Source organism: Aquarana catesbeiana, linkage group LG05, assembly GCF_042186555.1.
Source record: "Aquarana catesbeiana isolate 2022-GZ linkage group LG05, ASM4218655v1, whole genome shotgun sequence".
NCBI classification, from domain to species: Eukaryota; Metazoa; Chordata; class Amphibia; order Anura; family Ranidae; genus Aquarana; species Aquarana catesbeiana.
The window spans coordinates 564,415,711-564,442,481 of record NC_133328.1 but is presented as its reverse complement, the minus strand read 5'-3'; the positions used below and the strand labels follow the sequence as shown (position 1 = coordinate 564,442,481).

General features: G+C 40.4%; 1 protein-coding gene across 7 annotated transcripts in view; it reads left to right on the top strand.

Annotated features, from left to right (window-relative positions):
- RUNX1T1 (RUNX1 partner transcriptional co-repressor 1) overlaps nt 1-26,771 on the top strand; it is a 216,015-nt gene that overhangs the window by 124,156 nt on the left and 65,088 nt on the right. For 5 of the 7 annotated variants that reach the window (XM_073631944.1, XM_073631947.1, XM_073631946.1 and 2 more), the window contains exons 2-3: nt 15,465-15,602; nt 23,312-23,553. In XM_073631944.1, coding sequence (XP_073488045.1) covers nt 15,465-15,602; nt 23,312-23,553 — 380 coding nt within the window. Of the gene's footprint in view, nt 1-11,157; nt 11,302-15,464; nt 15,603-23,311; nt 23,554-26,771 lie in introns of those variants that run through there. The other 2 variants (XM_073631942.1, XM_073631941.1) reach the window with 1 other exon arrangement.

The following is a 26,771-nucleotide window of genomic DNA, read 5'->3' as shown; positions in this document are numbered from 1 at the left end:
GTGAACTGTGGGAGACCAGCTATAGTGAATGCAGGGTCCTGGGTTTAGTAACACTTTAAGTCAGTGCAATTATTGCCTGGTAGCAATGTAGTTGGCATGCTTGTGTTCAGTTGTAGTCCTGGTTCCATTCATACATGCTTATTTTTGGTGGTAGTTCTGGTTCCTATCTCATTGAATGTCTGTCTGTATCCCCTCTGTGCTGTCTGTGGATTTTCTGTGGGTGTTCTAGTTTCTACCTACAATGCAAAAACAGCAAGCTTCCACCTAAAGTGACCCTAGTGTGTGCATGTAGCTGTATGAATAAGGACAAGGACCTCATTGTAAGCTCCTTGAAATGCAGGGATTGATGTTAATGACCTGCATACGTTCTGTGGAGTCTGCTGTTGCTAAAAAAATGAATAAAATAGAAATATAGTGTTTATATACTGGACAATAGCTTAGGACTTTGTACAGTCCTCTGACTTTTCTCTGCCTTTCAGTCAGACATGGAACATGTATTAACTCTTTTCATATGTCCATGAATTCCTTAAAACATAAATATTAAAATGTTTACTTTTTTGTGTGAGAGCAAACTCGTCCTCCTAGACATATGGAAGTGTTTAATGCGGCTGACATCTGTGAATGAATACTGCGCAATATATTTTTTCCATCTGGGAAAGGGAAGAAAAAGAAAAACTTGAGATTTGACATTAAAGTCCCAATTGAAATGCTTATAGATTCCATATTGTTTCCATAAGGTAAACATCCAGGGTACCTTTGACCTGGAGACACAGCACACTGCCGGGGTGGTTCGGAGACATTGTTTAACTGTTCTGTAAAACCACACATACTAAATAAATGATATAATTTATGTTTTACCAAAGCGTTCCTGACACGTTAGTGAGTTGTGGGTCTTATTTACAGAGGAAGAGCTTGATCTTGGAAACACTTATTGGTAAAAAGACCCAGGATGGAGGCCAGACTCATTCTAACAGAGCAGGACCCAACACTCATGTCAACTGTTAGCTTGATCAAAGGGCCTTCATTTAGCCCAGGAGACAGTTAATGATATGTGTTCTCCAACTATGCATAAACACAGCACAACAGCACAAGGCAACGCTCTACTCTTATTTCAGGAATCTTGGACTCATTAAAATACATTGAACATCTTGCTATAGACAAAGTATAATCCATATATAAAAAAGTGAGTATTTTAATTGTTAAAAATTCTCTTTTTTAACGCGTATTTCTAGTTTTGCAACTCATTTATTCAAGGCATTAGAAAAAATGTAACATGCCTACGGAAAACCTTAGATCAGCCTTTTCCAACTAGGGTTCAATGGACAACTAGGGTTCCTATAGAGGTTGGCAGGGATTGCTTAATCACTTCAATACCAGGCACTTTCACCCCTTCCTGCCCAGGACAATTTTCAGCTTTCAGCGCTGTCACACTTTGAATGACGATTGCGCAGTCATGTAACACTGTACCCAAACAACATTTTTATAATTTTCTTCCCACAAATAAAGCTTTCTTTTGGTGGTATTTGATCACCTCTGGGGTTTTATTTTTTGATAAACAAACTAAAAAAGACCAAAATTTTTGAAAAACAAAAGTTTTTAGTTTTTGTCATAAAATGTAGTTTTTCCCTTCGCTGACGGGCACTAATGAGGCGGCACTGATGGGCACTGATGAGGCGGCACTGATGGGCACTGATAAGGTGGCCTTGATGGGCACTGATGAGGAGGCACTGATATGTAGAATTGATGGGCACTGATAGGCAGCACTGATATGCAGCACTGATGGGCACCAGTAGGCGGCACTGATATACAGCACTGATGGGCACTGACAGGCGGCACTGATGGCCACTGACAGGCGGCACTGATGGCCACTGACAGGCGGCACTGATTGGCACTGACAGGTGGCACTGAAAGGTGGCACTGATGGGAAGCACTGATGATGAGGTACTGATGTGTTACTGACAGGTGATACTGCTGGGCACTGATTGGCACTGTGGTGGGCACTGATTGGCACTGTGGTGGGCACTTGAAGGCTTTTTTATTGGGGGGGGAATGCTGGGCACTGATTTTTAGCCTTTTTGCACATCTGAGGGGGCTGTGTTGATAATCAATGTGCTGATTATCAGCACAGACCCCCCCCTCTGACAGGGAGAGCTGGCGATCGGCTCTCCCTGTCAACGCGAACCAACGCGAACCAGTTTACCTGCACTTCCTGGTTCACGCTGTGATCAGCTGTGATTGGTCACAGCTGATCACGTGGTAAGAAGCCTCTGACAGAGGCTTCTTGAGAGGAAATTCCTGCAAATTAAGGGAATACCTTGGGGACCCCCAGATCACCAGAACTAGTGTCCCCATTGGAAGATTTCCCCTCTATTACTTTTCTGGGGACAACCCAAATGTTGGGATTCTCTTTACTCTCAATGGTGGCTGTACACAGGTCAAGAGAGGGTGGCCCTCCCTAGCTGGGGCACAGACACAATAAACACTGACAGGGGTTCTAATGCCTCTCCACTATATCCAAATCTGAAAGTCTAAGTAAAAGCAATGAGCAATGTATGTTTCTCAGGTAAGAAACTACTGACACCAATGATCTTTTTAGCTATCTGTAAAGGGGAACTTTCTTCCTAGTGACCACAAATGTAAGTCGAATTCTTCCCAGTGACCATCTTGCTAATGGTACAGTGAGCTTTAGATATAGTAATCATTAGCAGGGTCTCCCGGAGACCTGGAAAGTTATTTCAAGGGTTTCTCCATGTTGCAAAGGATGAGAGGCGCTACTTTACAAAATACAAAAAAAAAAATTCAGGCAAACATTAAAAGCTCTTATTTAGAACTGAACTCCAAAATGTACAGTTGAATTACATGAAAAATCTTACCTGCTAAAAGATGTGTCATTCTGCTCAGTCTTGTGATCAAGGCACCCATGCAACAACACAACCTGGTTGGTGACCTCACTCTTCTTCTCAGCAGTTAAACATCAGTGTGTTCAGAGACCTGATATTTGAATTACAGAACAAAAATGGACTTTATAGGCACACCCATGAAAATATTGTAAAAAATAGAAATGTTTTATTTGGATAGCGTTAAAAACAGCGTGTATATATATATATATATATATATATATATATATATATATATGTGTTAAAATGATGACTGATGGACCTTAAAAACACTGCCATCACGAGTAACCAAAATGATCAAGTATATGTTATTACACAATTGCTGCGTGTTCCAACATAGATACAGTTGAGTGGTTGTGGCCTAATGGAGGTCATTCACGGACACCGCTCAACATGTTGCGCGCGTTAGCGCTTCTTCAGGAGCTTAAAGATCTGATATATATAGAAACAGTCAACGAATTTGACATCCAGAAAAACAACAAACAAACAAACTACAGTATGTATAACCAGTAAATTGCAGATCAATTGTCTATAAGCACTTGGGCAAATGACCCAGTTTCATGGCAACCATTGGACAGAGAAGCAAAGCCCGACTGTGGGGGCGCATATAACATTATAGTGTTCAATACATAATGAATTTGGTCATATGTCTATAAAGTACTTACAATGCTGCGATAGTGATGATGTCAGCTGCATAGGTAGGTATCAAAAACCGTCAACGGCTATAGTCCCAAGGCGATCTTGTTGTGTCGGTAGTAAACAAGGTATATGTGTATCTATAAGAGGGATAAAAAGCGTAGCCTAGTGTTTGGCAAATTTATTTAAAACTGATGTCCCACATCAGTCAATTTAGATTAGTAATTTAATAAATGTGCCCATAGCAGTCACTTACCCATAGTTTAGAATAGACATCACAGCAAAAGCTGATTTTTGTGCTTAGACCACAAAGTGGTGATAGTACTGCAGGCACCCAAGAAACCAAATGAATTTGCTAAGGTAGATAGCAGTTTAGATCATCCATTGTATATCCATATAGGTGGATGTCCAAATAGTCAGCAAGGTAAGGGGGTCTCCCATAGGTTTCCTGACTGAAAGAAAGTATTGAATAGCAGCAATGATAGTATGTCCTTAGCGTGAAGCAATACCAAAAGCTAAGATGGAAGATCGTCTGTAAGCTTACCTAATAGTAAATGTGGTATCAGATACCACCGCTGTGTCTGGCACCGCCGCAGTGTGCAGGGAGATGTGTGTGGATGCCAATGCGTCTCTCTGTATATACGTCATGACCGGATGTACGTCATCACAGCAACCGAAAATGACGCCGTCCGGACCAGCCACAGGCTACCGTGCATGCGCCGGGGCTGACGCTGAAACGATCGCCACCGGCCAATGCAGCGGGAGCAGGGGAGGGCCAGAATGGAGGAGAAACTCCCCCCTACCGCCCTCCAATCGCCGCAGACTTGAACACAAAGGGAGTGTGACCAAGAAATGCGGCGCTGGGTGGCCACACAAAATCTGGAAATAGAGCCTCAATTGCACAAAAGGAGCCATTCAAAGAGTCACAGCACAAATGTAGGGCAATAGAGAAACATGCATATAATTATTATTATTATTTAAGGTACTTATATAGCGCCATTAAATTACACAGCGCTTTACATATACATTGTACATTCACATAAGTCCCTACCCTCAAGGAGCTTACAATCTAAGGTCCCTAACTCACATTCATATACTATAATCAATGTTTACACATAGTTGTAACAAAACCTGAGTAATATATAACATATTGCATCGTAATCCATTGCCAGTATCAGAGCAATTATTGAAACATCTTCCAGTTCCATCCATAAGTCAGAGAGATCACGACATGGAAGGTAGTTGGAAATACATGATCTATACAGACCATTTGAGTTTGCTTAGGAGACTGCAAGTTTTTTTTTTTTTTTTTTCCTCTATGCTGGTCTGTTTTGTGTTCTTGAATTATGTCATTAGTTGTGCTATTAATTTGAATATATACCCAACAATAAAAAAATAATATATTGAAGCTTATCAGTCCTCAGATGATGGGAGTTCATTACAGTTCTTTTTTTTCCCCCAGGTTTTTTTCACCTGGTTGAGCCTGTCCTAGTAACACACTTCCTGTCCCAGTAACACACTTCCTGTCCCAGTAACACACTTCCTGTCCCAGTGTCACACTTCCTGTCCCAGTATCACACTTCCTGTCCCAGTATCACACTTCCTTTCCCAGTAACACACTTCCTGTCCCAGTATCACACTTCCTGTCCCAGTAACACACTTCCTGTCCCAGTAACACACTTCCTGTCCCAGTATCACACTTCCTGTCCCAGTATCACACTTCCTGTCCTAGGTTGACAGTGCTCACTCACTATACTGTATCGATAGAAGAACAGCTACTACCTTAGAAGGGGACTACAGCGCATCTATTGCTTTTCTCTTTTCCATAACATAGGGGGAGAGGTGTTTTGTAGTCTACAGAGATAGCTGGAAACAATGTAAATGATATCAGTGTAGCACAGACAAAGAGCAGAAGTTTGCTGCTCACAAGATATCTGGCAGGATCAACAGGGTTATTTTGTATTCATCGAACAGATCTAACTTAATGCTTTCAATAATATATTGCCCCTTAATTTCGACAGCATTTACATACACTTTAGGAATGTGATTAATGGCAAATTATTGTGTATCTGCTGTTTATTTCAGGTATATCATGAAAATATTTTATTAGCGTGTGTGACTGCCTGTCATAATTTAAAAGAAAAATTCTTTATGGAGAGTATAAATGTGTGTCCTGCAATTGTTAGTCTTTTGCTTACCTATTAGAGACTGAATGTCAATTGAGCAACTTTTCCTGGTTATTAGATAGCTTATTGATTTGTTTGCGTTTACCATTCATCCCCACAAAAAAATCCTACTTTGTAATTCTTCTATCTGCCACAGAGGGCAGCAGATGTCACTTGAACCATGAGCATCAAATTCGTTTCATTTCAGTCAATTTATAAAGATTGTCGCAACTGTTATTGCCTGCTAAAATGCCCTTAGATTTTGACTGGTAAAAATTGTAAGATTCTAGAAAGTGTGTAATAAGAGGAGGCAGAGATAACATGCAGATTTAATATAAAATACCTACTTGTGAAAAATGGATGCTTTTCAATCTATAAATATCCATTTAATGTGAAAAATATAAATTATATATAGGTCCTATGTGATTGTTACGTTTCTGAAATGAACATTTTCAGAAAAATGTGAGCTAAAATAACAAATGTAGTTTAAAAGAACCAATTCCTTTTTTGTGAATTGATTGTTATTCTCTATCCTGCAGTTTCTCTCTCTTTTTTTTTTTTTTGCTGTAATCCAAAACAAATGCCATAGTTTTTTGCATGCTTTTAACATATTCCTGAATTTTATTTCTAAATCTCCTACTTTACCAGAGGCTTGTATGCGTGTATGAGGATTTAGTCTGAACCATTATATCACCATGTATCTCCATCATGAACCGATTGCTCTGAATGTGAAACTAGGAGCAGATGGTATCATTTTGGCATCCATTCAATGACCTTTGGGTTTCAGTTCTGATTGGTCAGACATGAGTCTCCATTCTAAGCTAGATCTTGACTGACAGCCAAGTTCCTTGGTAGAGGCCTGATGGAATCCTTGCCAGTTCTTTATTTCATCCAACTAGAACATCCAACAAAAGCCCTTGTACGACACCAAAAACATATTCAAACTCGTTATTTAAATGTGTCATAAAAACAACATGCCTCAAGCCATAGTCCACAGAAAGACCGGAATAAGGGGGCCCGAGTGAAAAACAATCAACATAACCTGAATCTGTCACGGGTACCAGTTTTTTGTTGACCTGTTGGAGTCCAGCATTTGGTAAAGGCTAGTGTGAGATATTTTGACCTCACTGTGTAGCCATCTTGTTTCCTTGGCTGAGAGGTCATTTTTTCTTGATGGCCATTTACTGTATAATTCTTTCACAGAAAACAGATTAGGAAGCTCATATGCATGTGGCAGCCAAGTAGCAAAGCTGGTTTTAGCCACTATATCACCACCGTGCAGCCATCTTCCATCCTTGGCAGATCTGTCTTTTATTCTAAACAAGAGTCTTTTACTGGATAATTCTTTTAAGTGAAAACAGATTAGCTGGGCTGTTTCCAAATGACAGAATGATGTTTTGTTGTAAATAGTCAAATTAGAGGATACACATTGTGCCTTATTTCTGTACAAAGATCTCTGCCGAAATGAACCCTCCTCCCTTTACTGGTCCCACATGTTTCAAATCTGGGTCTCTGAGCAGTCTCCTGCTATAGTTCAGAGTGAGTGCTAGCAGAATGCATTCCAGATGGACCAGCGTTCTCTCTGCTATCTGTACACACATTCTGGCAAATGTTCTCCTATCTTTATTTCCTTGGCAGGAGAGGAATACTTGGGTTTATTTAGTTGGTGAGCATTAATTGTCACCTTCAGTCTCTAGCAGACTGAGCTAAAAGCAATTTATTCCATGACTGGCAATGATGCAAAGGTTGGCTGAGGTGAGCAAAGAAGGGATATAGTGAAGGGCAACACAGAAGATGAATTTTCTTTTAGGGTGATGAAAATATCCCCTTGTCATTGGCTCCTAAATTTACTATTTTGCAAGTAAATCTATTGATGGCAGGGAAAAGTGGAGGCATTACTCGGTAAAACAATTTAGATGCTTGCTTTAGTTGGCTAAACTGGTATATGGCAGCTATAGGCAACCACTTGTTTTCTTTGTCCATTTTTAATAGACTGGCTATGTTCATATTGTTCCCAACTAGTTAGACACTTGTAGTAGGACACAAATCTCTTTATTCGTTCATTGCATTTTCTGAAACCACGGATGAGTATATAAAACGTATCTAAAAAGAACTCCTAATGGGCAGCTGGTTATTATATCATTAAATCCGTATTAAACCCACAGCACAAAAATCAATATATTGCTGCTTACCAATCATTAGCTGTGGTGGCTGCATTAGTTTTATTTTTTTGGCTTTTTCCTTCTGTTTTCACCTGGCGATCTGGCCAGTAACCCACCTCCTGTATTGGTGTGCCTACACTTGGGATGAAGCAGCACAAGGGACACCAGCATTGTCAGTCTAAGGGGAGGGGAATGTTGGATGTACTAACAGATTTAGATGCGCTAATAAATTGAAGCCAAACCCCAGCTAATACTTTTTAAGCCATTACATCAAACCGTGTCCTTGGTGCAAGATTATGGATGCCACTCAAGCTTGGGAAGCCAAACTTCCACAGTCGCCAGGGAGAAAGGTGCAAGCTGCCAAAGGTGCTCATCCGAAACGATGTATAAATCAAAGCAGACTTGAAAATGGCCTCAGCCCATGAGTCTCTGCCAAAGCCATGCCCCCTGACATATTTTGTTTTCCGCCCACCGAAGCTTAAAGTGATTGTAAACATTTGGGGGTTTTTTTGTTTTTTTTAATAACAAACATGCCCATACTTGCCTGCTCTGTGCAATGCTTTTGCACAGAGCAGCCCCGATCCTCTTCTTCTAGGGTCTCCCACTGGCGCTCCAGGCCCCTCCTCTTCCACTTTCCATGGGGGCACCCATGCAGGCTTGCTCCTGCGTCCATTGACATAGATAGTGGGACTCGGCCCCACTCCCGTGTCACAGCTTTTGATTGACAGCAGTGGGAGTCCATGGCTCCTTTCCCATGCAGAGTTATACCAACTGCACACCACCTCTTACCCCTGCTAGCGGTCTCTGGAGTGCTGCCAGCAGCACGAAAGAAGAGATCTTCAGGTCAGTTTGAAGCAATTCACTGGGCGTAATAGTATATGCCTGCATTCACACTGATGTGTTGTGGTTTACCCACACCGTGACTGCAGTGCAGTGTACCTGCAGCTTTCCTGTGGGTTTGCTGCATTTATTCTGAATGCAGGAATTTTAACCCCCCCCCCCCCAAATTTATGCGTGCATTAGCCCAAAGGGTGCAGCAGACACCGCTGCTTCTCTAAAAAGTGATCCGAGTCTGTTTGACAGGTGGTGAGGAGGCGATATGTTGCCTCTCACCACCTGATTTAAACACATGATTGCCATGCAATGCACGCAATTGCAATACGGTAGTACAGCAATTAGAGGTTTGAATCAGGTGTAAGGAGGCGACACTGTGCCCGGTGATCTTTGACTTCTCCCATGTTGTTCAGGTAGATCTCCATCTCTTTAAGGTTTCTCACCCCTGCTTTACACCATGCTTCTTCTATTGTTTTATTCAGTAGGCACATAACTGTTATTTTTGATTAAAAAAATAACCCATTCATCTTCACATTCAGGGAAGTAAGGACTACATAAAGAAAAACCACAAACACAAATGTCATTTTATGGCCATTTCATTTGATAATGTTACATTTTCTCCATTATCAACACTTTGGGGGTAATTTACTAAAACTGGAGAGTGCAAAATCTGGTGCAGCTCTGTATAGTAACCAATCAGCTTTCACGTTTTTAAGTTTATTTGAACACGCTGAAGTTGCTGATTGGCTACCATGCACAGCTGCACCAGAAAAAAAATAAAATAAATAAAATGCTTGCGCAAAAATCACTACAAAGATTTACAGAGTTCTGTTTTTTTAATATCTGCTCTCAAAAGAAGCTTGTGTTTACAAAGCTTTACAGTTTGTTATCTGCATCAGCTTGTGCCTATTTAAATGAACATCACGTCAGATGAGTTGTCTCTTGGCCTTTTTCCACCATATTCATCAAGAGCCACACACTTCTCCTTTGTGCAGCCAAGGGTTGGAGTTGCATTTAGTTTAATAGCTTGCTGAGAAAATCTAGTACACAGGTGTTAGGCATCATCTCAGCCCACTTCTGAGATCCTTTAGCTAATGATCCCAGATGAAGACTCCATTGTTTATTCATTTGAACCAACTTGACCCACAAAAAATGAGCTAACCCAGTAAAAAGGCTCTGCAGTTTTGTTTCATATCCATCTAAGACCAGCATGCTTCAAGAAGAAGAGGCTTTGTGGCCAGAGAGGATTTACATCGAGAGATTTCCTTATATACAGCCCATAGGAACCCAGCTTACCGAAGACCTATTTTCAGTGAAACCTATACTCTGCCTACACCCAAGGGGCAACATATCCCCAGCCAATGGTCATGCCTTGGCGGTTCTTTTCTGGCAAAGCTTCAGGACCATGATTTGATAATACCAGATATAAATCTTTGTTCTCAAGTCTCAACATAAAATGTTGCTAGGCCATTTATTCCTTTTTTTTTTTTTTTTTTTTTTTGAGGGTAGTAATTTGTTGCTCTCTGTAAATAATGTTTTTTGTCATGGAGGGGCCACTAGCAAATAAAGCCCCCAAGGCAAGGAATACTGTGCTACTAACTAAATCTTGCAGCTGAAAAACCTGCTGGTTAAAACTGTTGTGGCATTTAATGTAGACCCTTACAGGCTTTCCTAAGCAGCCTTTCTGACTCTACCCCCTTTTTTGGACTTGTTGGGTTGTTTGATAGTAGGGTTAGTCATCCAACATAGTGCTGGGAGGGACAAGATATACATTTTTGTTCATTACTTGTTTATTTTCATTTGGTTATCCAGGGGTTTGAAGGCTAGGCTATCTGGTTATTCAGATTATTAGTATTATACGATTTGTTATGTTCTCTTACACTATGGGTTATACATAAATTCCCTGCTATTTGGTTCCAACAAGTATTTGTGCCTGTGTCTATTTATTTAAATAGTTGTATGCTTATTCATTTACTGTATGTATCTCATAGTCCATCTCATGCTTATAAGGTGCATTGGACTAGCACATTCAGGATCATTGGCAATTCACCAACCACTATAACCTGGCACGTAAAGAAAAGCATCCTAAAGCCCATTCTGTGTGACCTTTATTTATGCATTTGACCAAGGTCTGCCCTGTCTTGATGTGGACTGCAGTGAACTGAGAATGGTACTTTTACACAGTCATTATCTACTTTCCCATTTCATGGCATGTCTATGCAGGTAACCTGTAGATAAAGTTCAGTTCTGACCAAAGTTAAATAACGCCCTTCCTAAAGGTATAGGCTTTTTCCGTACCTCCTAAAGCCTGGCCGAAAAACTTTCAGAAAGGGCATCCCCCCTGTCCTGCCTTGTTGCTAGAATGTTGTTAAGCCACTACTGCTCACCACCATCATCACGGAGTGAGCTGTACCTCCAGCTCAAACCCCCTAACATGCACTCTCTCTCTTTTCCTCATCGCAGTGGCTCTGAAGAAGTGTGAGGGTTTGAAAACTCGCTTTTGTGGTGGTGGAGGTGAGCAGTATCTGATGGGAGCATCTTGCCAACAGCCTAGCAACAAGGCAGGACAGGATTACGCCATCCCTGGGAGTTTTTTGGCCTCAGGAGGTACGTTGATGGCCTACACCTATAGCACCTTATGCAACTTTAGTGAAAGCTGCACAGTTTGTATCTACAGGTGCATCTTACCTGCATAGGCAGTTTTTTGTAGTTAAAGATGAACTAACCTTACTAAAGTATACCGAAAAGGACATACTTTTTGTTGACATATTGGCTAGAGTATGGAGTCCCCACTTAGGAGATTTATCCTCTCCCTCTCTGTGTCCTCTCTCACTATTGTCACCAGGACTTTAAATCTAAACTTTTGATTGGTCAGAATAAAGCTGGCCATAGATGGATAGAAATTTGGCTCATTCAGCAGTCACCAGACAAATTTTGATTCCTCTGTGGCTGTTTCCCGCTTGACAGAAGTTGATCTAGCTTTCAACTTCATCGAACAGCACTGTTAGAAGATGTAGATGCAGATCTTTTCTGTCATGCCCCTTCGACAGAAGCTGGACGTTCAGCTGGCTTCTGTCAGATAGGCTGCCGTACACGGATTGAATGTCGGCCGGTTTCTGTTGCACTGGCAGATATCAGACAGAAATGTTACATAGGCACGAGTCACTTTTGGACAAGTACAAGTCACTTCAAATTTTGCCACTTTTTGCACGAGACTGAAAGACTGAACTTATATCAACCACTGTTTTTATATGTTTTTTATGTGGTTTTTTTTTCTATGGAGAAATTCTTTATAATAGAATTTTGTTGCTAGTTGCTGAGAAAAATTGTTGAAAATCTAATCAAAACTGCTGATTGGGTGGGAACACCCAATATTACACTAAGCACATTCACTTTATATTGCAGACTGACACGTCAGCTTGCAATCAGTATCACCATTAGGGATCTTCTTATTTGTATTTTATTAATTATCTTTTGTATAAACCTGCTTTAAAACAAAGTGGGAACACCCGTCAAACGTTTCTCTTTCTACTCAGCACCCTCCACTTAAAAGAGTGATTCACTGTGGAGGTTTGCCATCAGGTGACGGCAGTATTTTTTCAGTTATGTTTTTTTTCACTTACTTATTGCACATTCACCTGGGAAGAGTGACCCGCAATGAAGGAGCACTCTTCAGGTGACAGGCAGCGCCACCCACCCCTATTTTTATACACTTGTAGATATCAGACAATATTTGGCCCTTGTGTACAGGGCTTAAAGGAGAAGTACAGCCAAACTTGTTTGGCTGTACTTCTCCTGTGGATCACAGGAGTGTAGTTTGTTCTCCACTCCTGTGACCCCTGTTTTCAGCAGACAGCAGGCTGTCGGCTGACGTCACAGAGCCGCTCCAGGCTCGGGAAAGATTGCAACTAGGGATGCACCGATACCATTTTTTTTTACAATGAGTACAAGTACCGATACTTTTTTTAGTACTCGCCGATACCAATTAGCGATACCCACCGCAACTGTTTTGTTATAACTTCAGCAGTCAGCAATGGTACAAAGCATTGAAAAGTTATTTACAAATGAAATAAATAGATTTTTTTTTAATTTAACGCTTTTTCAATGTGAAATGTGTAATATATGTTAATATATATGTGTAAAAATATTCACTAACAAAGCAAAAAGTTTTAATTGTTTATCGTTTATAAAATAGACGTGAACAAAAGAAAAAAAGCAGGAAAATAATAATTAAATGGAGGAAAATAGGGAGTTAATTAACCTCCCTGGCGGTATGATTATTTCGGATTTTAGGTGCTGAAAGCGGTACAATTATTTTGCATGGAAATTTGGCGTTTTATATTGTAGGCCTGTAATTCTTAACAATAACACACTTAAATCTGTCCAAACAAGAGTCTAGTAGATATCCCGGGTATGATAAAGTTTGAAACACAAAAACATAAATTATAATATAATAAAAAAAAAATAATAATTAAAAAAAATAAAAATAAATAGTAATAAAATAAATTTCCCCATGATTCACTATCGCTCAATTCTGCAAGTGTTCTAATTTACTATCGCTGTTTTCTAGCTGGTCTAAAGCCATTTTTGACGTAAAGGGACACTTTTTGGTTGCTATGGACAATCTCCAGTTTCCAGGCAGAAAGAACAGTATATGCAATATAAAACTGCATGCAGGGCATGGGCCAGAGCACTGGGGACAAATGGGATGTGAAATGATTTCATACAGTACTGTAATCTGTAAGATTACAGTACTGTATGTGTTATGCTTTTTACATTTTTTTGAATTTGCCGCCAGGCTCCGCCCCCGTGCGTCGCGACGCTCGCAGGGAACGGAGCCTGGCACAGAGAGGCTTCGGAACAGGACACAGCCCGCGGACACTGCGGGGGACATCGCAGGATCCCGGGGACAAGGTAAGTAAGGAGGCACCAGGATCCTGCAATTCAATCCCAAGTGTGGCTCGGGGTTACCGCTAATGGTCCTGAATTTTAACCCCGAGTCACACTCGGGAAAACCGCCAGGGAGGTTAAGGCCGATTGGAGTAAATTAAGGGTTATTAAGGGGTTAAACAGAGGAACATTTGTTTCTTCCCTTTGATCTGCAGATGAAGAAACAGAAATATACAAACGGAAACAATGTTTCTTTTTATTTTAGTGTTTCAGGGCTGAGCAATGTTGTTAATAAACATTGCCGGTGTCTTGCCGAGAATCTTCCCTCGGCGGATAAGTTCCCCCCCTGTACTGCAGTAGGGACTACTGTCAGCCGCCGGAGATAGCTGAAGCTCAAACGCTTCAATCAGCTGTACATGGCGCCTGCGCCCTAGGTCCAGGTTCCTTCCCCACCATCCAAGTGGACCTAGAGGGGGAATCTAAAAGAGCCGAGCGAAGCGAGGCCGTGCCCGAAGCGTGGCGAGCGAAGCGTGGTGAGCGAAGCGAGCCCGCGAGGGGCCCTCTTACAGGCACCCTGTACAGCTGATTTTCAGCTATTCCGCTTCGGCTATTTCCACCGGATCCTACTGCGCAGGCGCAGCGCCTGCGCAGTAGAGGGGGGAACTTAGCCGCCGAGCGGAACTTTCTCGGCAGAACACCAGCTGCTTTTTTTTTTTGACAGCTCCAATTACCGGACTTCTTTAACACTGGGGAGACCCACTGACAGCTCAAAGAACTGAGCCTGAAAGTATCAGCTTCAGGTATCGGTGCATTTGCATGAGTGCAAATACTCGGCATCGGCACCGATACCAATATTAGTATCGGTGCATCCCTAATTGCAACCATATGGTCGGGATCCTGCCATATCCCTAGACCTACTTTAAAAAAAGAGGCTTTGCTGCAAAATATTGCTTTTAATTGTGTTATGCTTTTATTTATTTTTTTTAATATAAATAATTTTTTTTCTTATTTATTTTTATTTTTTTTTCCCATCTGCCTTCCTCTCGTTCTTTCCTTCTCGACCATCCACGTTCACACTGAACCTCTTCTAGCACTAATAACACGTCTGGATCTTGCGTTGTCACACAGGAACCGCAGACTGTGAATTACACCAGCTTGCAATATTTACAGTAATTGGAATACACCTGTAATCCTTTTTTTCTTTTTAAGCTGCAGCATCAACTGGACTATTTGTGCATTTTCCCCCCTAATGAACAAGTATAAACAATCCGTGGCTGTGTAAACAAAGAAAAAGCTTTTTACTATGTGACATATGGTATTTATCCATTGTTGCTTTGGAATAAAACAAGAGAAAATAGGGTGGGAAATAGGGCCAGGCGACTCGCAGCGTTACACAGGCTCCTCACGTCTCTCAATATCACAACAAAAGGCAGCCGAGAGGGCAGCAGGTGCTGCTTACAAGGGGAGCCGGAGAGGAAGCGGATCGCTGCCAATAGCTCACCTGTAGGACACGGCATCAGGTTGGGGGTTTGTCGGAGCTGTCATATGGGGATTCATTACCGTCCTGCCTTTTCATTCCTTCCTTTCACATCCATACTTCCATACTTCCATTAAAGCTATTGAATTCAGCTGCTGTTATTGCTTCCTCTTGGAAGCATCTGTGCACATTGAATTTAAAAACCTTAAAAAGATTATAGGATGGGGGTTTTTCACGTAAAATCCGTCTGGGGTGTTTTCATTTAATCGCAATAAAATAAATTGCAGCCGTGTTTTTAATGGAATAACGCTGATTGCTGGGGATTTTTACTTTTTATGCCGGAGAGAAATATTTTGTATCGTGGAAATGATGGGTTACGTTTGTGTTTTTTTTTGTCTTGCAGATCGTACTGAGAAGCGCTGCACGATGCCAGACTCACCTGTGGATGTAAAGACGCAATCCAGGTTGACACCTCCAACAATGCCCCCTCCCCCAACGACACAGGGAGCTCCAAGAACAAGCTCATTCACACCCACAACATGTGAGTAATCCTTTCATGGCAAATAACTCGCTGCTTGTAATGATTATGGTTTTAAGTAAACTTGTCGTACACCTGGGCGATTCACACTGAGTTTATGATGGGAAAAACGTAGAAGCCAAGCCATATGTCAGAATGATGACTAGATCCAGAGGTATATGCAGTATGCAGCTTAATTTATATGCAGATCTTGACCTTTACGTTTTTAGTAAGACCGGCCATACTCTGATAGATTTTTTTTTTTTTTGCAAGCCGAATGAAAAATTCAACAGATTCCTCCATCCATGCTATACAGCTCGGATGGACGAACCCTTCTGATGAAGTATCTGAATACCCCAAACAGCAGCTGCATTTGATTGGATGCAGGCACTGATTGACCAACAATTTTCCACCCGGTTCCTTCAATTTTTCAGGATATTGATTGGGAGGGGACCGACAGGACCACCCACAAAGTGTACAGCCAGCTTAGGCCTTTCCTCTCCTAATCATAATTCCCAAGTGTTATTTAATGCAGTGGTTCTCAACCTCTGTTTTCAAGTACCCCCAATGGGCCATGTTTTGGGAACTTCCCTTAGATAAAATAGCTCTTATTGATATTGATTTAAAGCAGCTGTGCATATTAAAGGAAAACCTGAAAACATGGCCCCTTTGGGGCACTTGGGGACTGAGGTTGAGATCCACTGGTTTAATGCACCCCATTAAAGGACCAATATGGAGTCCTAAAAGGGAAAGATGACCAGCTTCACTTTTTTGCAAAAGCTAAATTATGCATGTTTCAGTTGCCACCTGAGCAATTCAGTTTATGATGAAAAATTGCATAATCTGATATTACGTTCCCCAAAAAACATATATTGGAATAGCTAGATATGGAAATAAAGACAGCTAAAATTATAAGCAGTGTTGGACTTTATAAGTCAAGATTGCAAATTTTGACTTGTTCAGTTTGTTGTCTCCCTCTCCCAAACCTCCCAATTGGTTGATGTGACTGCCTGTCACATTAAAATACCAATAGTGAGGCTTAGATGAAGGAGGCCACAAGCTTCAAATCTGTATGACAGTTGAAATTTGCATATAATGCCATCTGCTAATACCTCTGAAGGGTTTGGTTGCTATGATGTGCAATTTTCTTTTAAGTCCCATATACACCTATGTGTTGTAGGAACGTTACACATTAACGAGCCTGGCTTGTGCTTATGCATTATTTGACATGCTCAGCTTTAATTGCACATGTTTAGACAAGTTTATTTGAAAGGCAAACTTTGGTACACTTTTAGTGAGAATTCCATCTTTTATTATGAAATAAATGCTTTATGCTTTATGTTAATATTTACAGTACTTGCTGTCTCATATTTTTATGTTTTTATCTTATATGCAGGTATGTATGTTTTTACATTCCCTGATCATCTATACCTCTGTTAAATTAATTTAGCATCTATGCTGAGTGACTGCTATGAGCTACAAGGTACACCACTTAGAGAGTATATTCATTTAAATGAGTCAGAGCAGACTGGTAGGTTAGAATTAAGCATGCCAGTGGCCATATTTACGCAGAACATCCGACAATATGCATTATATAACTGCAATTTATTATATTTTGGAAATCTAAGTTTCCCTGCTGTCCACCTCTGTTATATAGTAATGAGTGTGACACTTCCCACGTGTTGGGTCCTCATACTGGGGAGAATATGGCGGGAGGACATTTGCCCCTGTACTGATAAGATTTGTGGCCTGGTGACCATGAGTGGAGATATTTCATCATTTTTTTTTAATACAAAGTAAAATTTTGAGTACAATGGTTTTGTACAAAGCAGCCCCGATCCACTTCTACTCGGATCCCTCACCAAAGCTTCTGGCTCCTCCTCCTTGATTAGTGTCCCCAACAACTCCCGTGCTATGGGGGAACTGGTACATGCTTGCTCCTGAGCCCTACTCTATGCGTCCATAAGACACATAGAGCCGTAGCTCAGCCCTGCCCCCTCTCTCTCATTGGCTCACTGGCTGTGATTGACAGAGCTAACTGCTCCTGCTGCTGTCTCAGCCAACGAGGGGAGAGAGAGACCTGGAACAGCTGGGCTCCCATGCACATCACTGGATTGGGCTCAGGTGAGTTTTTGGGGGGCTAAGGGGGAGCAGCACACAGGTTTTTTACCTTCATGCATAAAATTCATGAATGTAAAAAACCTTCATCCTCTTCAACCACTTTAATTTAGCCCACAAAAATGCGTACCTACCTTGAAATCTCCAGGCCAAAGGTTCCCAGTTCTTCCCTGCCATCAAGGTCCTACAGATAAATAATGTTAATCAAAATTCACACATAAAAGCTCTAAATAAAACATGAAGGTCTTCTGAGAAGTAATGAACATTTTTGATCCCCTTCATATTTCAATTGCTGCTCAAATAATAACAGTAAATCCAAGTGATTGCAATCACTTTTGTTTTAGCTGATCACAGGTGGTACATTTCCCTAGTGTATTCCTAGCCTAGATGCAGCCCTAGGGCCTAATGGACTCATTGTCACATCGAGTGAAAGATCTGTCCATGTGTTGACACTAAACTTTTTTTTTTTCTTTTTTTTTTTTTTTTTGCTATGTTGCTTGCATGGTTAGGTGGCATAAAGTTTGCTTGAGTGGATCAGTACTTGGTTTTTTTGCAAATAGATATTTATTTTGTGACTGGTAAGTCTCCACTGTCAGAATACCGCAGCACAACAGGGGGATTCCTCCATCCACTTGGCTTGTAAATCAACCCTATTGCTGCACATTCCTAGTTCTCTGTTGTAAGGTTAACTAAAGTTCTTGTGGCGGGGCAATTTTACCTTTGGGCATGTAAAGTCAAACTGCAATCACAAAGTGAATCTCCACTTTTTTTTTTTTGTAGAAAAAAACACAATGCTCTCCAAGCCAGTTATATACACTGAAAATCTTTATGGCCAACTTCATTTCAGATTCTTACTTGCTTGTATTTGGACATATTAAAGTGGAGCTCCACCCAAAAGGGGAAGCTTCGCTTGTTTGCACCTTCCCCCCTGCACTGCCACATGTGGCAATTTTTTTTTTTTGGGGTGGGGGGGGAGCGGATACCTGGTTTTGACAGGTACCCGGTCCCACTTCCTCACACTGCCGCGGGGAACTGAGACAGAAGTTTGTCCCTCCTCCTTCCCCCGCAGTCTTCTGGGACACATCACAGGTCCCAGAAGACTACGGGACCATTCACAAGGCGCAGCGTGACTCGCACATGAGCATTAGGAAACAGGCTGTGAAGCCATAATATTTCACTTCCTGTTTGCCTTACTAGAGATGCCGACACCTGCACTCAAAGCCAATTGAAGAATCGGCTCGGGTGAGGACATCATGTGGTCCCTGGACCAGTAAGGGTCCTTATATTAAAAGTCAGCAGCTACAGCCTGGAGATCCTTTTTAAGATAGGCCATAGCAATAGGTGCAAACTCAGAGGTTATATCTGCTATAATTGAGTCCAATTGTGATTGGAGAAAAAATGTATCCTCAGTACCCCTGAAGACACATAGCCAGTGTATTCCTAGAGAAGGGCACTGTGGTAATCCTATGCACAGTGCTTAGGATGCATGAAACTTTCCTACAGCTGCCCACACATGATAGCAGCTTCCAAAAGCAGTGAAAGCCAAATGCTGAGCCTTTCTGAAGGCAAAAATACAACAGTATTGGTTGATATTGGCTGCTAGTTTCCACACTCCCTTATTCTTATTGGCCAATCACTATGATGGGCTGCTTTATTGGCCATTAGGAACCTGAAACAGGCAGTAGGTAATGATAGGGTTGCATGTATGCACAGGCACCTCTTTCCCCTGACTCTTTACATCCTCTAAGCTATGTATACTGTCTCTTTAAGCTTCCTATACATGGTCAAATTTTTCATCATTTACACAAATCTGTTGAAGAAATGGCCTTTCTTGCAGGGACTACATCACATTATATTATTATTGTTTTTTTTTTTTTTTTTTTACAAATTGTTCCGAGACACCACCGGTAATTTTCCCCACTTACCTCACCTAGCTGTTGCAGGCAAGACTCCTAACTGTCTCACTGCTTGAAGAAATCAGTATTTAGCCAATATATGGAGCACAGTTTGATTCTTTTCAACTCATATTGACTCGTATGCACAATTTTCTACCTTGAAGATGCTGAATGACTGCACATATCTTGTCGCTGGCACAATACCTAAAGACTTAATTTCAAAAATACCCTTCCTCATCATCCATCGTCATTTTTCATGTAATGGCTTAAAAAATTAGGACATGGTATTTCTTACTGAAAAGCATACATGGAATAGAAACCATCGTTTTCTATAGCACGCAACTGCCCGGGTCTAGAGAAACAGCTCTGCTCTGTTTACCCATGAGCCTGTGACTGCTGTATGAATGACATCATCATGAAAATTGTAGAACTATAGGATGGTAACTACCCCACCAATTTGGCATTGCCGCCTGTTTGGGCTGTAAACATGATTGCTATATTTAGGATAAATTGTGCAAATGGTTTGCTGTGAATAAATAGATGTTTTATAAAGATACTTTGATGGGACATTCAGGAGTGTATATCCTGCTGGTTTAATGCCGCTGAAATGGCTAGTCAAGCCTCGTGAATTGGAAAATTATGAATTGTATGCTGTGACATTCAGCTATTCTTTCTGGCAAAGGGATGCACTTTAAGACATTGTTAGAAACTTGGAGTCTTCCAGGAAATCATACAGAATTATAACAGCGTTGTTGCCTATAAGATATGGATTTTACATTTGCTGGCTAAAGATAAAATACAGTTATATACACTAGCCTACTTAGTCAAAATTAAAAGTGTGACTAGACATTGAAAATATGTCAAATATTGATTTTGTTATTTGAGTGTTTGCTATGTTATTAAATCCACATGGTGCCCCAGTGCCAATGCCTACTGTGCAGCAAGTGTGGCACCCGTATCTACAGCTTATGGGCCTCTTGGCTTGTTGGGCTGCATTATGGCAATAATTGGATGTAGGAAATCTGCACCAGTCATTTAATTTTCATCCACAACTTCACCAAGTGCATCAGAGGTGTGTCAGTAGATGTATCCCTGGCACCATCATGCCACAAATTCAATATTCAGTGAACGAGCAGGTAACCAGCGATGCCGAACAACTGAAACAGACATTAGTGGTGTCACCTGTCTGGTTATGCAATGTGGTGTACATTTAATTGTTGGGGCACTATTACAAACCTTTTGCGACAAAAGACAGTTCAGGTATCTGCGACTGGATTATTGTTGGATTAGAAGTAAATCGCTAGAACCTAAGGTAAAAAGGGTTCAGTTGATGAATGTGTTTTGGGATTGTTATTTGGACCTGGGCTGCACAACTTCTGGAGTAACAGGTGAATGTACTAGTTCTTTACCAATGTGGTGGGCGAGAAGCACCTAAAACAAAGAGGAAGCACAGCAACATACTAAAGAGGAGACATCGCCCAGAAGTTAACTCTGGAGCCAAAATGGTGTTTGGTATCCAATTATTTTAAAAGCTGTGAAGAAGGGGGTGCACTGATCTCACATTGGTTGTATTTGACCTGATATGGGGCTTTAAAATCTGGTGACTCTTTGTTGGTTTTTAGCTGTGTATTTAGCTGCCTAGAATTTATCTTTAATTTGAAAGAAAAACATGTAAATGTTAAAGTTTTAACAAATAAAATTCATACATTTTAAACAAATATGTACATAGGGGCAGGCATAATTGGCCATTACATATTCATGCAGTGCTTCCTTCTGTGCAGTACTCTGCAGTGTTTGTTCTACAACTACTCTTATGGACATAATAATTTGCTGATTTTTATACTCCGTCCTCACATGCCAGGGTGCTAGGGGTAACCTTAGACTCTGAACTGTCCTTTCAGGCCCACATCCAATCCCTGTCCAAATCATGCCACCTTAGCCTCCGCAACATTTCTAGAATACGTCCCTTTTAACTAATGACACCACCAAGCTTCTAATTCACTCCCTGGTTATCTCTCACCTCGACTACTGCAACTCCTTCCTCATTGGACTATCTCACCTTCAGTCCATAATGAATGCCACTGCAAGAATCTTACACCTTGAAAACCATTCAGTGTCCTTCACCCCTCTCTGCCAATCCCTCCACTTTCTTCCATTCACCCAACGAATAAAATTCAAAGTACTAACAATAATTTACATTTTACAAAGCCATCCATAACTCTGCCCCCAGCTACATTACTAACCTAGTCCCAAAATACCAACCAAGCTGCTCTCTTCGGTTATCCCAAGACCTCCTGCTCTCTAGCTCCCTTGTCACCTCCTCCCATGCCCGCCTCCAGGTTTTCTCCAGAGCCTCTCCCATCCTTTTGAACTCCCTACCCCAATCTGTCCAGTTGTCCCTAATTTATCCATCTTTAGACGATACCTGAAAACCCTTCTCTTTGTAACTAATACACTGTTTTACTTCCTCCATCAGCTCACCCCCCACAGCTATTACCTTTTGTATCAATTGACCCTCTCTTTTAGATTGTAAGCTCTAACGAGCAGGGCTCTCTGATTTCTCTTGCACCCATTTGTAATGTAACTGTAATGTCTGCCTTCATTTTGTTAAGCGTTGCGCAAACTGTTGGCACTATATAAATCCTGCTATAATAATATAATAATAGTAATAATAAAATACTCAGGATCTTGTTGACAGATCCTGGGTAAAATGTTCTGTAAAGACCTTGCATAAATGTGTATACACACGTAAAATTCTTCTTTATTGGCAGTGTGCGTAATATGTGTGTCTACGTAAACATGCATAAACACGTGTGTGCAAATTGCTGCACTCAAACGTAAACTTTTCTATTTTTGTTTTTACGTCTGTGTACTCATCACTGTATTACTGATCTTTATGCATCTGTGTGCATTGTTCCATAGACAACAGTGCATCTATATCCAGATCAGTAAAAAAAGTGTTGTTTTTTTTTTTACTCCCGCATGCAAGAGGCCCTATTAGTCTGCTAAGACTAACTGACCAATAGACTCTCTGGGATTTATTTACTAAAGGCAAATAGGCTGTGTGCTTTGCAAGTAAAGTTGCTCTCATTTTCTGCCAAGCTTAGTGAATGCGATGAAGTTTTTCTTGGTAAAGAATACGCAATCAGGTGCAAGGAAAAAAAAAACATGTTTTCTTGCACATGATTGGATGATGGAAATCAGCAGAACTTTACCTCGTTCACTCACTAAGCTCTGTGGAAAATGAGTGCACCTGCACTTGCAAAGTGTGTAGTCTATAAGCCTTCAGTAATTCAACCCCTGTGTGTAGCATATTCTTTTATCTTAGTAGACATAGTGTAATGGTGCATAATTATATTGTCTGAAGTACAGTAGCCATGATTTGATTGTGAAAATGCTGTATATTAACTTCATGAAAATAGGAGAAAAGCAAGCAAATAAAAACTAATATTGTATAAACCTAACTATTGTTTGGGCCAAAATATATTTTAATTTCTCTGTATTTGCCCCCTTTTGTCCACCCCTCTTTTTGTTTTGTAATGCATGCCTTTGTAGTTTTTTTTATGTCTAATCCATTATTTTCAAATGGGAGTTAAGTGTTTAAAAAGATACATGGCCAAGAGGTTTTTACTACATTGAGATTTTAATATGTATTAATGTTCTAATGATATAATAAGTTTACTAGAAGTAACCATTGCGATGTTCTGCTTTATTCATCAGTAACAAATGGCACAAGTCATTCACCAACAGCACTGAATGGAGCTCCATCCCCTCCTAATGGCTTTAGTAATGGACCTTCGTCCTCCTCCTCTTCCTCGCTGGCAAATCAGCAGTTGCCTCCAGCATGTGGTGCGCGGCAGCTCAGTAAATTGAAGAGATTCCTTACCACGTTACAGCAGTTTGGCAATGACATTTCACCAGAAATTGGGGAAAGAGTCCGCACACTTGTGCTTGGATTAGTGGTAAGAAAATTTACACAATCCTTGTTTTGTATGTCTTGCATGCAAATGTTAACTATTTATGCTTAGAGATGAGCCATGCATGGCAGGACGTCAGACCATGGTGTTCACTCTTCAAATAAAGAGTATAACTGCATTAAATCAGTTTATGTCATCTGTAAGAGGCTCGGGCATGAGCACAGATGTAAAGATTTTACAAATTGGGCAACATATATATTTTTTTATTCTGTTGTGTGACAGATTGGGTCACTGTAGGTTTAATTTTCTAATAATTACTCTGCGTAAGGAGAGATATCAGCTTTGAATTCTGATCAACCACCATCTAGTAATGATCAGGTAGTGAATAACCAAGGTGGTAGATTTATGTTGTGTTATCCATTAAAGTTTTGTAAATCCCTTGTTTTGGTGATGGAAAAATTGCATTGCTAGAATAGCGCATCAAATTGCCAAATATTATAGTATCTTATATGGTTGAGTAATCGGTTGTGTTGGTGTGGTCAGGCCACACAGAGTGGTTATAAAATGGCCAAGTATATGCAAGTAATTAAGTCTGTACAGCAATATTTCCAATTAATCGCAAGTGTTGGTTATTTTTTACCTCCGATGAAAAGGAAATTATGCTATACAATACCATGAAAAAGTCATCTGTTGGAGGGACAGAAACATAACTGAAGAAAGGGAAATTACGGCCAATTTTTCTTTTGGATGCGTTGTGTGTGAAAGCTTAAAACCTCTGCCAGGTTTTTATTGTTATACAGAAGAATAGACAGGGCGATCGATTCAGATTTTCTAAGGGTCATTAAAATGGTTACAGGTCAACTCTGGTTTGACAGCATTCAACATTGGGCCTTGGTATTTGCAACAGACAGATAACAATGCAAAATTAAGTCTTCATAGAACACCCATAAAGGTGAACAGAATTTCATTTCAAGACAGTGATCATCATGTATGTGTTGTACATTTTTGTAAGATTAACATGTTTCTTCAAATAAGACACTTAGAGGGATCATAATTAACACATAAAGATGCCCCTATAGGGTCAAGGAAAGCCCTTTCTAAATATGGGCAGGATACTTACCGCCTTTGGTGCACACGGATAAGCAGATTTATTGCCGCCTGTTATTGCCAATGGGATATTTTTAGGGTGTATTCTTCCTTAGATCTGTGGGTGTTGTCTTCTGATAAAGTTTGCTAACATCTTTTGCCAGGCGTCACAGTATATTTGTAGGACACACAGTAGGAGGCCATTTGAAGCTATCAGCATTCAACCACGAGCTGCTAGCAAAGGAAAAAGTGTCAAATCAATTGTAAAAAGCTCCAACATCAAAAAATGTCTCTTATTATTTTAGAATTTTGCACGCTCAATATGCACAAGATTCTATAGTATTGAAGTTAAGCCAGTTTGTTCCAGGAACCATCAAGGATTTAGGTTCAAATGCTGCAAATGATAAAAAGAAAAAAGGTTAATAAAAGGAAAGTGTCAGCATTAGTATACTATGCACCTTGGTTACCTGGCTTTCTGGGTTTGTCCATCCTCGATTGAAATGTTTTATTAATTTACAAGTCTGAATCTAAGATGAGCCACCCCCATTATAAAACATGAAGAAAATAGGTGGAGCTGCTATACCATCAATGGCCTGTTTAACTGGAAACAAGAGATACCTTGTAGTCCGCAGACATTTATATGCATTGTTACATACTTATTCCTGTGAAAACCTTGAAACAGAACATAAAATACAGGACTTTCAATTTTTAATTAAAAAAATAATATAAAATTGACAGATGACAGTATCTAAACAATGAAAGGTACAGCCTATTCACAGCTCCATGTTGTAGAGCAAGGAGAAATCCATACACATTAGTGCTGGAATATGTTTAATTACTGGCTGCATTGTGTTATTCTGTTCTGCATTGTGTCCAAGATACATCTAGATACTTGCTTATGAATAGTGAAATGATGTGCTGACAGATTTATGTACTATACAGCTTCTTTCATCAGATAACACATTTAGAGTGTGCAAAGAAAAAAGAATTAACAGGCGATAAGTAGTAAAATACCTGTAATTGAATGACCCTCTTCTGGCTTTGATTTATTTTTGTAATCTTAAGGAAGTAGATATATGTGACAAATTAACAGAGTTTCGGCAAGTATACTTTTAAAGTGCACTTACTGTAAAGTATAACCATCTCCTTATCAACAACGAGTATAGTGTCTGCAGAGGTTTTTTTTTAGTGTCTGCAGAGGTTTTTTTTTTCTTCAACCAGAAATGCAAAAAAAAAATATCGGTGCCGTGGAGTGCTGCTCCCCATGGATTAACCTGTTATTTTCCAGCTAAAGCCAGGCCTGGTCACTTAAAGGAGGGGGATTGGAAGAATCACGCATTTGCATTTCTTTTCTTGCCCCTAGTAACATCACAGTAAATGGTACTGCTAAACCTGTGACAAACTATTGGCGTTCAGGGCCATATTTACCATAAGACACAGAAGGCCCATGCCTGTAGTGTCCCAAGATAAGAGGTGCCTTTACGTTGTATAGATATCTGCTGTACACACTCAAAATAGTCATCTCATATAAGCTTATTATTACCTGTTAGGTAAAAAAATATATATATGTATGTGTATATGTGTGTGTGTGTGTGTGTGTGTATATATATATATATATATATATATATATATATATATATATATATATATATATTATACTGTATATATGAAGAACAGATACCCCTAGCAGAGAGACGCTTTGTATGCCAAATGTGTGCTTTAGAGGCTCCAGTGGTGGAAATTTGACCCTGCTCATAATGGAGGGTTTTCAGATTAATCTCACTGTATATACAGTGTTTTGGTTTTTAACGGAATCTGCTAAATTTTCAGTTTCCATACTTTTGATGCAGTCCTTTCCTGAAATTATATAGTGTTTTTAAAAAGCATTTTTGTGTTCTGTGTAGCAGGACATGTAGTCCTGTTGTAGGCTTAGCTATGTGATACCCTGAGGCAATCAGTCTCGCTTTTGGCAAATATATTTTGGTATTAAAAATTGGGTGTTCTCAGTCTCCCCCTACCCTCTTGTCCCTGATCCCTCTATAACTTGCCCCAGTCTGACCCCACTTGCTAAAACATGCGTTAGTTAAACCTCACCCCTGTGAGGTCATATCTGCTGTTCTGTTCTCCCAAAATAGGGGCAACATGGAGAACACTCCTCGTATTTTACAATTATAAAA